Source organism: Giraffa tippelskirchi, chromosome 10, assembly GCF_054371585.1.
Source record: "Giraffa tippelskirchi isolate mGirTip1 chromosome 10, T2T-mGirTip1v1.2.pri, whole genome shotgun sequence".
NCBI lineage: Eukaryota > Metazoa > Chordata > Mammalia > Artiodactyla > Giraffidae > Giraffa > Giraffa tippelskirchi.
The window spans coordinates 24,568,182-24,581,384 of NC_137284.1; the positions used below are offsets into that span (position 1 = coordinate 24,568,182).

General features: G+C 39.6%; 1 protein-coding gene across 3 annotated transcripts in view; it reads left to right on the plus strand.

Annotated features, from left to right (window-relative positions):
- Positions 1 to 13,203, plus strand: part of NELL1 (neural EGFL like 1) — a 987,615-nt gene that overhangs the window by 547,962 nt on the left and 426,450 nt on the right. The window contains exon 14 of one of the 3 annotated variants that reach the window (XM_081533742.1): positions 6,423 to 6,560. The exons of the other annotated variants lie outside the window; for them this stretch is intronic. Within the exon in view, the coding sequence (XP_081389868.1) occupies positions 6,423 to 6,560 (138 nt within the window). The remainder of the gene's footprint in view (positions 1 to 6,422; positions 6,561 to 13,203) is intronic. 3 annotated transcript variants of the gene reach the window in all.

The following is a 13,203-nucleotide window of genomic DNA, read 5'->3' on the forward strand; positions in this document are numbered from 1 at the left end:
AAGCATCTGCTGAGTTTGTAAGGAGAAAAGGAAAGATATACCCATGTGAATGCAGAGTTCCAAAGAATAGCAAGGAGAAAGCCTTCCTCAGTGATCAGTGCAAAGAAATAGAGGCAAACAATAGAATGGGAAAGACTAGAGATCTCTTCAAGAAAATTAGAAATACCAAGGGAAAATTTCACACAAAGATGGGCTCGAAAAAGGACAGAAATGGTATGGACCTAACAGAAGCAGAAGATATTAAGAAGAGGTGGCAAGAATACCCAGAAAATTGTACAGAAAAATCTTCATGACACAGATAATCATGATGGTGTGATCACTTATGTAGAGCCAGACTTCCTGAAATGCGAAGTCAAGTGAGCCTTAGGAAGCATCACTACGAACAAAGCTAGTGGAGGTGATGGAATTCCAGTTGAGCTATTTCAAATCCTGAAAGATGATGCTGTGAAAGTGCTGCACTCAATATGCCAGCAAATTTGGAAAACTCAGCAGTGGCCACAGGACTGGAAAAGTTCAGTTTTCATTTCATTCCCCAAAAAAGGTGATGCCAAAGAATGCTAAAACTACCGCACAATTGCACTCATCTCACGCTCTAGCAAAACAATGCTCCAAATTCTCCAAGACAGGCTTCAACAGCATGTGAACTGTGAACTTCCAGATGTTCAAGCTGGTTTTAGAAAAGGCAGAGGAACCAGGGATCAAATTGCCAACATCCACTGGATCATTGAAAAATCAGAGAGAGTTTCAGAAAAACATCTATTTCTGCTTTATTGACTATGCCAAAGCCTTTGACTGTGTGGATCACAATACACTGTGGAAAATTCTGAAAGAGATAGGAATACTAGACCATCTGACCTGTATGCAGGTCAGGAAGCAACAGTTAGAACTGGACATGGAACAACAGACTGGTTCCAAATAGGAAAAGGAGTACATCAAGGCTGTATATTGTCACCCTGCTTATTTAACTTATATGCAGTGTACATCATGAGAAATGCTGGGCTGGATGAAGCACAAGCTGGAATCAAGATTGCCGGGAGAAATATCAGTAACCTCACATATTCAGATAAAACCTCCCTTATGGCAGAAAGCAAAGAAGAACTAAAGAGCCTCTTTATGAAAGTGAAATAGGAGAGTGAAAAAGTTGGCTTAAAGCTCAACATTCAGAAAACTAAGATCATGGCATCTGGTCCCATCACTTCATGGCAAATAGATGGGAAAACAGTGGAAACAGTGACAGACTTTATTTTCAGTCAGTTCAGTCGCTCAGTCGTGTCCAACTCTTTGCGACCCCATGAATTGCAGCACGCCAGGCCTCTCTGTCCATCACGAACTCCCGGAGACTACCCAAACCCATGTCCATCGAGTCGGTGATGCCATCCAACCATCTAATCCTCTGTCGTCCCCTTCTCCTCTCGCCTCCAATCCTACCCAGCATTAGAGTCTTTTCCAATGAGTCAACCCTTCGCATGAGGTGCCCAAAGTATTGGAGTTTCAGCTTCAACATCAGACATTCCAATGAACACCCAGGATTGATCTCTTTTAGGATGGATTGATTGGATCTCCTTGCAGTCCAAGGGACTCTCAAGAGTCTTCTCCAACACCACAGTTCAAAAGCATCAATTCTTTGGCACTCAGCTTTCTTCACCGTCCAACTCTCACATCCATACATGACCACTGGAAAAACCATAGCCTTGACTAGACGGACTTTTGTTGGCAAAGTAATGTCTCTGCTTTTAAATATGCTATCTAGGTTGGCCATAACCTTCCTTCCAAGGAGTAAGCGTCTTTTAATTTCATGGCTGCAATCACCATCAGCAGTGATTTTGGAGCCCAAAAAAATAAAGTCTGACACTGTTTCCACTGTTTCCACTGTTTCCCCATCTATTTGCCATGAAGTGATGGGACCAGATGCCATGATCTTAGTTTTCTGAATGTTGAGCTTTAAGCTAACTTTTTCACTCTCCTCTTTCACCTTCATCAAGAGGCTCTTTAGTTCTTCTTCACTTTCTGCCATGAGGGTGGTGTCATCTGCATATCTGAGGTTATTGATATTTCTCCCGGCAATCCTGATTCCAGCTTGTGTTTCTTCCAGCCCAGCGTTTCTCATGATGCACTCTGCATATAAGTCAAATAAGCAGGGTGACAATATACAGCCTTGACGTACTCCTTTTCCTATTTGGAACCAGTCTGTTGTTCCATGTCCAGTTCTAACTGTTGCTTCCTGACCTGCATACAGGTTTCTCAAGAGACAGGTCAGATGGTCTGGTATTCCCATCTCTTTCAGAATTTTCCACAGTGTATTGTGATCCACACAGTCAAAGGCTTTGGCATAGTCAATAAAGCAGAAATAGATGTTTTTCTGGAACTCTCTTGCTTTTTCGATGATCCAGCGGATATTGGCAATTTGATCTCTGGTTCCTCTGCCTTTTCTAAAACCAGCTTGAACATCTGGAAGTTCACGGTTCACGTATTGCTGAAGCCTGGCTTGGAGAATTTTGAGCATTACTTTACTAGCATGTGAGATGAGTGCAATTGTGCGGTAGTTTGAGCCTTCTTTGGCATTGCCTTTCTTTGGGATTGGACAGAAGACTGACCTCTTCCAGTCCTGTGGCCACTGCTGAGTTTTCCAAATTTGCTGGCATATCGAGTGCAGCACTTTCACAGCATCACCTTTGAGGATTTGAAATAGCTCAACTGGAATTCCATCACCTCCACTAGCTTTGTTCGTAGTGATGCTTTCTAAGGCCCACTTGACTTAACATTCCAGGATGTCTGGCTCTAGGTGAGTGATCACACCATCATGATTATCTGGGTCGTGAAGATCTTTTTTGTACAGTTCTTCGGTGTATTTTTGCCACCTCTTCTTAATATCTTCTGCTTCTGTTAGGTCCATACCATTTCTGTCCTTTATCGAGCCCATCTTTGCCTGAAATGTTCCTTTGGTATCTCTAATTTTCTTGAAGAGATCTCTAGTCTTTCCCAATCTGTTGTTTTCCTCTCTTTCTTTGCACTGTTCACTGAGGGAGGCTTTCTTATCTCTCCTTGGTATTCTTTGGAACTCTGCATTCAGATGGGAATATCTTTCCTTTTCTCCTTTGCTTTTCGTTTCTCTTCTCTTCCAAGCTATCTGTAAGGCCTCCTCAGACAGCCATTTTGTTTTTTTTGCATTTCTTTTCCATGGGGATTTTCTTGATCCCTGTCTCCTGTACAATCTCACGAACCTCTGTCCATAGTTCATCAGGCACTCTGTCTATCGGGTCTAGACCCTTAAATCTATTTGTCACTTCCACGGTATACTCATGAGGGATTTGATCTAGGTCATACCTGAATGGTCTAGTGGTTTTTCCTACTTTCTTCAATTTAAGTCTGAATTTGGCTATAAGCAGTTCATGATCCGAGCCACAGTCTCCTCCCAGACTTTATTTTGGGAGGGCTCCAAAATCACTACAGATGATGACTGCAGCCATGAAATTGAAAGATGCTTGCTCCTTGGAAGAAATGTTATTACCAACCTAGACAGCATATTAAAAAGCAGAGGCATTGCTTTGCCAGCAAAGGTCCATCTAGTCAAAGCTATGGTTTTTCCAGTAGTCATGTATGGATGTGAGAGTTGGACTATAAAGAAAGCTGAGGGCTGAAGAATTGATGCCTTTGAACTTTACTGTTGGAGAAGACTCTTGAGAGTCTCTTGGACTTCAAGGAGATCAAACCAATCCATCTTAAAGGGAAATCAGTCCTGAATATTCATTGGAAGGACTGATGTTGAAGCTGAAACTCCAATACTTTGGCCACCTGATGTGAAGAACTGACTCATTTGACAAGATCCTGATCCTGGGAAAGATTGAAGGCGGGAGCAGGAGGGGACAACAGACGATGAGATGATTGGATGGCAACACGAACTCAATGGACATGAGTTTGAGCAAAGTGTGGGAGTTGGTGATGGACAGGGAGGTCTAGGCTGCTGCAGTCCATGGGGTCGCAAAGAGTAGGACACGACTGAGCGACCAACCTGAGTTTATAAAGAGGATGAAGATTTGAGGAGAGGGAGAACGTGATTTAAGATACTCAGGTGGAAGCTTCCTAGAAGGCAGTTAAAAAAAATAAGGTTTTGAAGATGATGTTGTAAAGAAAACATTTTCAGCAAAGCCCATTTGAGGACTTGGTCTTGCTCCAGCCGTGCTCAGCTGTCTGCTGAGGGAGAGAATTCTGACTGTAGGACTTAGCTTTAGCTGCAGACATGGAAGTGTGTTAGAGGGAGAGACATGGGTTTAAGTGTTGGACTGTGGAGCTTCCCTAGGATAAACATTAGAAAACAAGGGAAAATTAGGGGTAGCACCAGGATTCATAGTTTAAAGAACAGGTGTGTTAGGAGTAGGGAAGTCAGAGATCTGGAAGAGGAGGGAGCTGTTGTCAGGGATCAGGGTATTGGAGTTTAAGGTTCCTGATACTGATCAATTCAAGGTCATGGAAGAACCCAAGAGGTGATTATGAGAGGGGGACACTGAAATGGAAAGGAGGAAAAATGATTAGATTGGACAAAATCTGAAACTTGGAAAATAGAGTGGTCACTGGTCATCCACAGGGACATTGAAGTCAGGAAAATGCTGAGAATTGGGGCAGCCTTTAATACACACCAAATTAAAAGACGAAAAATCCTAACCTCTTTAAAATATTTGCCTTTGACCAATATTGCGCTCATCCTTGCTGACTCGTTCCATCTAAATATCTTTACAGTATTTCATTTTCCTCCTCACATAAATGGAACCTGTAGTATTAGGCGTATCTATTTGTAATGGAAAATTATGCAAGCATATTACAACAAGCATTGTGTATGAAAGCTAGTGTTTAATATTTGTTGAATGAATTAAAGTGTTTATCATCAACTTCTTTGCATTTTGAGAATGACACACTGAAAATTGATACAGGACAGGCAGTTATATTTATACTTCTTGGTACAACGGTTCTTGCTGAGACAGGAGAAACCAAATTGTGTCTGGCTCAAATGAAAACTGCAGTCTTGAATTGATTATATATGTAAGGTTGTTCAATTTTGAATCCAAGGTTCTGACATCCTTGCTCTTTAATAACATATTTTCTTCTTTAAGAAGCAATACGGTATGGTAGTTTAGAGCATCAACTCTGCAGTTAGGCTGCTGGAATACAAATCCTACATGTAACACCTTACTAGCTTTATGTCCTTGGACAATTACTTTAACCTCTCTGTGCCTCAGTTTTCTTACTTATTTTAAAAGTGTACTGAGTATAACAGTAGTCCTACAACATAATATAGATTTAATGATTAAGTAAGGATTCAGTGAGGTGTGAGGATTAAATTAGTACTTAAAACCATACTTGGCCATCCTATATGTTTTGCCTAATATTATTTTCCAACTATACTTTATATAAACACCTAATCACTTGAATCCTGGATATGATTCTGCCACCTTGAGATTCCATATTTTTACCTTGGGTCTTAGTCTCATCATGTGATGTCTTAGAATCCCCATAGTAGATGAACTCATATTTATAGAAAGTGAAACATTCTACTATGCCATAGTTTTTGTCCATATTCGGAAAATATTTTTTCAGTGTTCATATCATATCCATATTTCATTCAGACTTCCTAATGAGCATGATGAGATTGCATGGGCAGTCAGTTTTTAGTTTAGATGGTTATTATATTCAGTTTTATATATTAAATAGTAATAAAAGCTTGCATTTTTATCCAGGTATGGTTTTTATCATTCCAAAAAGATTTGTATTTTCATGTTTCCATGTTCAGAAACCAAACATCCTGGGTTTTCTGAGTCTGGACATATGGTAGTAACATTATTGATAGACTAAGAAATGAAGGAATTGAGAGGTTCCTTGATTTGTCCAAGATCACATCATGATCTGTATGCTTTTTTTGTACTCAACATAGCATTCAGAATGCTTGTGGTCTGGCTTTGATCTCATGCCTCTGTTGGATCCTGGCTCCCTCCCAGCATTATTAAAACTAGATTTTAGTTTCTCTGCCCATCTTCATCTCAGTAATGTATCCATTATTCTGTATATTCTAGAACTGAGCCTCTGACTTATTTGTATCAATCTCTCACAAGTTCTTAGGCTGTGAACCCTTTTTCTCATTGACCATGTTCCCTGAAGTCACCTACTTAGGTTCCACATTAGACATCCTTCTCAGTTCTTCGTTGGTGTTAACTAAATAGGCTTAGCTATGATTCATTTAAGTAGAAAATAAATGTATTGGAAAGATCTGGGAGTAGGTTGATGGGAGATGTCAACCGATGGAGCAAACACACATCCACGATCTTATTGTAGGAATGGCCTGATTAAAATGCTGTGGATGGTACTCTGGCTCTTATTTGAAACTATCTATCTGTTTTCTCCAACCCTGGATGCTCAACATCATGCTGCTGAAGTCTCAAATCGAACTCCTCCTGCAGTGTTCAAGTCTAATTGGTCAAAGTCTTTGATTCACTTCCCAAGAGCCAAAGACCATGGCAGAGGGCATCTAAGTGTCCCTGCTGAAGTCTCACCTGCATGCTCTAGTTATCCAGGTATGAGGGAAGGGGAACATCTGTCCTTGTCGGTATCTGGAGCGCTAGCTGGGGCTCTGTTGTTGTTGCTGTTGAGTTGCTCAGTTATGTCCAACTCTTTGCAATCCCATGGACTGCCGCATTCCAGGCTCCTCTGTCCTCAGCTATCTCCTGGAATTTGCTCAATTCATGTCCATTGAGTTAGCACTCTGCCTCCAACCAATCTTGCGATCATTGCCAAAATATAAGTATGCTTAGTTGCTGGATAGTTAAGCATAAATGTTCAACATGCCACCATTTGTTCTCCCACTGCTGATAAGACTATCCATATCCATCCTACCTGACCCACATGCTGGGTCCAGTTTTCCCACTAGACCATCTGCTCTGTGATCAACACTCAGAATAGGCTAAGGTTCCAAGACCTAACAACCAGATCCCAATTATTCCTAATGGTTTTAGCAGTTTCCCCAGACACCTCTTGTCCTGTTGTCCTGCTAGATAATTTGTGTGTTACCTAAAGAGCAAGGGCATTCTCTCTCCTCTGCCCCGCAAAAGCTACATTTGGATTTTATTAAATAAAACCACATTTATCTCTTCAAAGAATACAAAGAATGCATATGGAAGCCTACCCTCCTCTTTTTAAATGAGGATAGGTAAAAGCTTCAGGGGGGTTAATTTAATGTATCAGAAGTTGCAACACTGTACCATGTGCAAAACACTGAGCATCCTCAGCTGGGAACTATTTTCTCTTCATGGTTTGAGGACATTTTTTTCTCAGCTAATATTTCTTTAGATCCTGGGTGTTGTTTGAAATGTCTATTTGTAAATATCACCTGACATGGTGTTCTCTAGGTTAATCATGCAGAATGGGAAGGGTTTTTTAATTTTAAATCATTTTTCAGTGTGTGAAAAATGTTTTAATTTTATCATGTGCCCTTTTGTTCCTGACTAACAGTTTAAAGGAGATAGAGTTTTCTTAGCTATACTGTACTTTAGAATCCATTAGTGATTTGTATCTTTCTGGTATTCCACAACTGACACTTTATTTTTGTATAATCATAACATTTGAAGTTCTCTTATTCTTTTGTTTGAAAGAAGCAAATGGAGCTTTCAGGAAAAGTAAGTTATTTGTGAATATTTTAGCAAGTTTTGAGCAATGGATATTTTATTTCAAGGCAAAAGAAAGAAGACTGATAGTTCATTTTCATGGAAACAAAGAAAAACTTACAAACTACATTTCCATAGTATTTGCTACCCAGTTTGTGTTCTGTTTTAGTTCTGCTACAAATAAAAGGTCATCTTTTCTTTACATATATTACCGCAGACTCTTTGGGACTTAAGGTCCTTTTATCCTAACATACTGATTTTAAATAACTTATTCAATTTAAACATGTTTAATTTTCACAGATTTGCTATTTTTAACTGTGATTTTTGCCTCTTGCCACCCTTCACACAGGAGCCACAGACAGATACATTGATAATTACTAGTAGCATTTTTTCCCAACACAGCTGCAATCAATACTACATTTTATGTAATCTACCTGTATCCAAAATATTATAATTTCAACATGTAATTAATTTAGAATTATTAACAAGATGTTTTACATTGATTCTTCCCCACTTAATCTGAAACCCCATTTGTAATTTATACTTGTAGCACATCTCAATTTGGAAGAATACTGTTTGGCTGCATATTGGCCAGTGTGGCTCTAAGATGTTAAATGTCTCTCTCCAGGCTTGCTTCTGGGAAGAGAATCTTTATCTCACACTTAGATCTGAGTAGTTCTTGTTTGGTTTTGTTTTATTTTTCTGCTTTAGTGTGAGTTGAGTGAAGGGAAGTTGGGGCTGGCTGGAGCAGGGTTTGGGTGTGAGCAATCTCTCAGAATAAGTGAGAGAAATGAGAATGCATTGAACCTAGTGGGGATGATTAGATTATTGTACTTCATAATTTAAGTATATTCCAGCGACGTCTTACTGATTGGTTTGGTAGTCTTTGAGTAGTACAGTGTATTTATATATATCTAGATATCTTTTTCTAGATATAGCCAAGTTTTCAGATTCCGGATAGTCTCTCTGTCATGAAAAAAAAACATGACGCTGTGCCCTCAAGAAAGCCTTAGTTGGGACCAGTTTCTAAATGAAGTTGGTTGAGTCTGACCTTCAAGATCTCAAGCCTGTTTGACATCACAGATCCATTGGTGGGGCTTGGGGGTAGTTTTATACAGAGATAGAGCAGAGCCAAAGACTGCTTATGTATTTGCAACTTTTTGAGTATTGTGGACAATACCCACTAGTTGAGGAATCAGTGCAAAATGTACTTTTTGTCTGTATAATTATATGTTTTTCAGTTCAGTTCAGCCGCTCAGTCATGTCCTACTATTTGTGACCCCATGGACTGCAACATGTATTTAATAATCAACAATTTCTTTGAGACTTAAAAATGTAGAAGGACATAAATGACAGCTACTGTGTACCCAAGGTGTTTATAGTCTAGAAAGGGAGACAAGTTGTACTGCAATAACAGTAATAGAAACTGGTATGATTTAAAGAGATTTACTGAGAAAGAATTTAAATCTGTCTAGGGGACAGTGAGACTTTACAGAGTTAATGATACTGGTCCTAGTTTTGAAGATGACAAGGTGCTTAAGAGATGCGAAAAGGCAGTCCAAGTAGAGGAACCAGGTGCTGAATATAAGGGGAATTTCAAGGCAGCTGGTAATAAAGGAGTATGTCAGTGTCCAAATGGAGTGGACAGTAAGGAAGATGGGGAGACAGGAGGATTCAGGTGACAATAGGCCTTACCCACCATGTTAGGGGCTTCAACCTCATTCTGTAGCATGCGTGTATGCTCAGTCACTTAGTCGTGTCCAACTCTCTGTGACCCCATGGATTGTAGCCCGCCAAGCTCCTGTGTCCGTGCAATTTTCCAGGCAAGAATATGGGAGTGGATTGCCATTTCCTCCTCCAGGGAATCTTCCTAACATAGGGGCTGCACCTGCGTCTCCTTCATCTCCTGCATTGGCAGGCAGATTCTTCACCACTGAGCCACTTGGGAAGCCCCCTCATTCTGTAGAATTTCATTTAAAACAGTGCTTTGGCAATCTTGTTGAGGATATATGGAGAAAAGGCTATCTAGAGACAGATTGTTTTAAAGCTTTTGGGATTGTCTGGATGAAGGCAATGATAGTCAAAAGTGAATCAACAGTAGTGAGGATGAGTTTGTGAGCTACTATTTAAAAGATAGACATTTAGGAGTAGATGGCTGTTATAGACTGATTTGCATACCCTTATATTCATAAATTGAAGCCCTAACCCTCCATGTGACTATGTTTAGAGATATATAGAAGGAGGTAATTAATGTAAAATAAAGTCTTAAGGATGTCTAGTCTCACAGGACTAGTGTCCTTCTAAGAAAAGGAAGAGATACCAGGAGTGCTGGTACAGAAAGAGAAGGCCATGTGAGAACACAGACGGGAGGTGGTTGTCTGTAAGCCAAGGAAAGATGCCCCTGGAGAAACTAAACCAACTAGTACCCTTGATCTTTTACTTCCATCTTCCAGAACTGTGAGAAAATGAATTTCTGTTATTTAAGCCACAACAGTTGGTGATGTTTTGTTAGGGCTCCCTTAGGAGTCTAATATGGTGACTGATTTCAAATTGATATAAGTTGTAAATAGTTTTCATTTATGGGCTTTTTCATTATTTTCTCTATCCTCTACTTCATAAGAGGCCTGGGAAACAGAGTTACTTAAATACCTTTTGGAATTTAAGGGAATAAGATGTCTAAGGTCAAAGAGTTTATTGAGTACTAGAATGACTATGTGAGTCTCAGAATTCTATACAATTACTACTCTGCCTCTTCAAGCTAATCTGAGATTTGAATGTCCACTTCAGGTACCTAGATAACCATGGGAACCTGATCTATCAGCCTGATTAGCCAAAGTCACCTGCGTTGGCCGTGACCTGTTTTTGCCTGTTATGCTGTGTGCACATAGTACCACACTTTTAATCTCTCGTCCAAAGTGCCCCTACTTGTTTCACTTCTGAAGGAAATCATGGTATGATACAAATGCATTAGTCATTTTAAATTTTAAAAATAGAGTAAGGTCAAAGAAAATACAATTCTCCAGAACATTCAGAATCTTCTGCTGTGATACATTCTCATCAAGAAGATGGAAGAAGAACTGAAATCTTGTAATGTGTGCCTCATTTTAAAGAGTTTTATACAACTATCACAAAAGCACTTCATGGTATGAAAACGGAGTCATAGGTGTGGATCATACCTACATCTTATAACTTGGTGCTTCTCAATATGATTTCATTTTTAGCAAACATTTCTTACTGGGAAACTTTTATTTTCTTATTTCCATTCAACTCAATTATTTTGTCAGTGACACTCCTTCTCATAGAAACTTGATTATTGTTAACAACTTACCATCAAATTTCTTTTGATCATAAGTGCATGGATCTACTTTGGGGCTGCCTATTCTGCTTTGTTGATGTATGTGTCTATTTTTGAGCCAGTACTGAAAATAGGATGACCATATGACCCAGCAATTTCACTCCTGGATATTTATGCAAAGAACACGAAAAAAACAAAAACACTAATTTGAAAAGATACCTGCATCCCAATGGTTCATAGCACCATTATTTACAGTGCCAAGATCTGAAAGCAACCTAAGTGGCCATCAACAGATGAATGAATAAAGAAGAAGTGGTACACACACACACACACACACACACACACACACACACACACATTGGAGTACTACTACTCAATCATAAATGAAAGTGAAAGTGAAGATCGCTCAGTCATGACTGACTCTTTGTGACCCCATGGACTATATAGAATAGTCCAGGCCACAATGAGTTCTCCAGGCCACAATGCTGGAGTGGGCAGCATTTCCCTTCTCGAAGGGATCTTCCTGGCCCAGAGATCGAACCCAGGTCTCCTGCATAGCAGGCAGACTCTTAACCAGCTGAACCACAAGGGAAGCCCAAGAATACTGGAGTGGGTAGTCTATCCCCTCTCCAGCAGATCTTCCCAACCCAGGGATCGAACCGGAGTCTCCTGCATTGCAGGTGAATTTTTTACCAACTGAGCTATGAGGGAAGCCCACACAATCATAAAAAGAATGAAATTTTGCTATTTGTCACAATATGGATGGACTTAGAGGGGATATACTGAGGGAAATAAGTTGGAGAAAGGGAAATACCATATGATATCACTTATAATTGGGATCTAAAAAATACAGCAAACTAGTGAATAAAGCCAGAAGAAACAGACTCACAGATATAGAGAACAGTGGTTACCAGTGCAGAGAGGAGAAGGGGGAAGGGGTGAGATAGGAGTAAGAAATTGACACGTAAAAACTACTATGTGTAGAATAAATAAGTTACAAGGATATATTGTACAGCATGGGGAATATAGCCAATGTTTTATAATAACCATAAACAGAATATAACCTTTAAAACTGTGAATCACTATATCGTATACCTGAAACTAAATATTGTATTAATACATTAACTCTACCTCAGTAAAAATGTCCTTTTGATTTATGGCATCCTCTAGACAAAGCAGATCTTAACTATTTGGGTAGAGTAGTTGTTACTAGTTTTTAGAGGTTGGGTTCATAAAACATTACTGTACTTTGCAGCTAATTGTTGGTGCTAAGAGACAGTAGTAATCTACCCCTGTGGAGATCTTCACTTGAGCTGTCTAAAGTGAAGGCAGCTAACGTGCGGGCCTGTGGTTTTTCTGTTTCTCATTACAAACTGCTAGGATCTGTGGCTGGGGATGTTTCAGTTCCTTAGACTGATAGCAGAAATTTCATTGCTCTGGTGATTTTGTGTAGTCCAACATTTTTAAGTACTGTTTTTTAATATGCTGGTGATGTCAGAATGTACATCTCCAGTCTTGAACTCTCTCTTGTGGTCTGATCTTCTAAATCCAAGAGCCAAGTGGACAGTTTTGCGTAAATATCTAATCCACATTTCAGACTAATCTTGTCCATTTTGTTGTTTAGTCACTAAGCTGTATCCAACTCTTTGAGATCCCATGGCCTGTAGCCTGCCAGGCTCCTCTGTTCGTGGGATTTCCCACACACAAGAATACTGGAGTGAGTTGCCACTTCCTTCCCCATGGGACCGAACCCACATGTCCTGCATTGCAGGTAGCTTCTTTACCACTGAGCCACCAGGAAGCCCATTGTGTCCATAACTGAACTCTCGAATTCCCCCCTGCCCTCAAAACTTGTTTTTTCTCCAGTCTTTCCTGTTTCTATGAGTAGTACCTTAATCCCTGCAGGAGCTAAAGCCAAAACCTTGGATAAAATGAAAGAAAAAGAAAAGAAAAAAGATGTGGCACTATAAAACAAATAATAAATGTACAGATGAAGGAATAAACGTATTAGTTGGCCACTGAGTATAAAATTTGGAATTCTCTTATTAAATGAAATTAACTTTTAAAGTAGTTTAAAAAAACAAAAAATGTTAAGAAAATTGTTTGTGTTCCAAGCTTAAAAGGCTCCAAAAGCCTCTCTTGTTCATAGGATAAAATTGAGGCTCCTTACATTGTGTATTAGTTAGAGATTTTATATATTGAATAGTAGGAAACCGAACCGGTTTAAACAACAGAGGAAACATCCTGACTCAAGCAACTGAA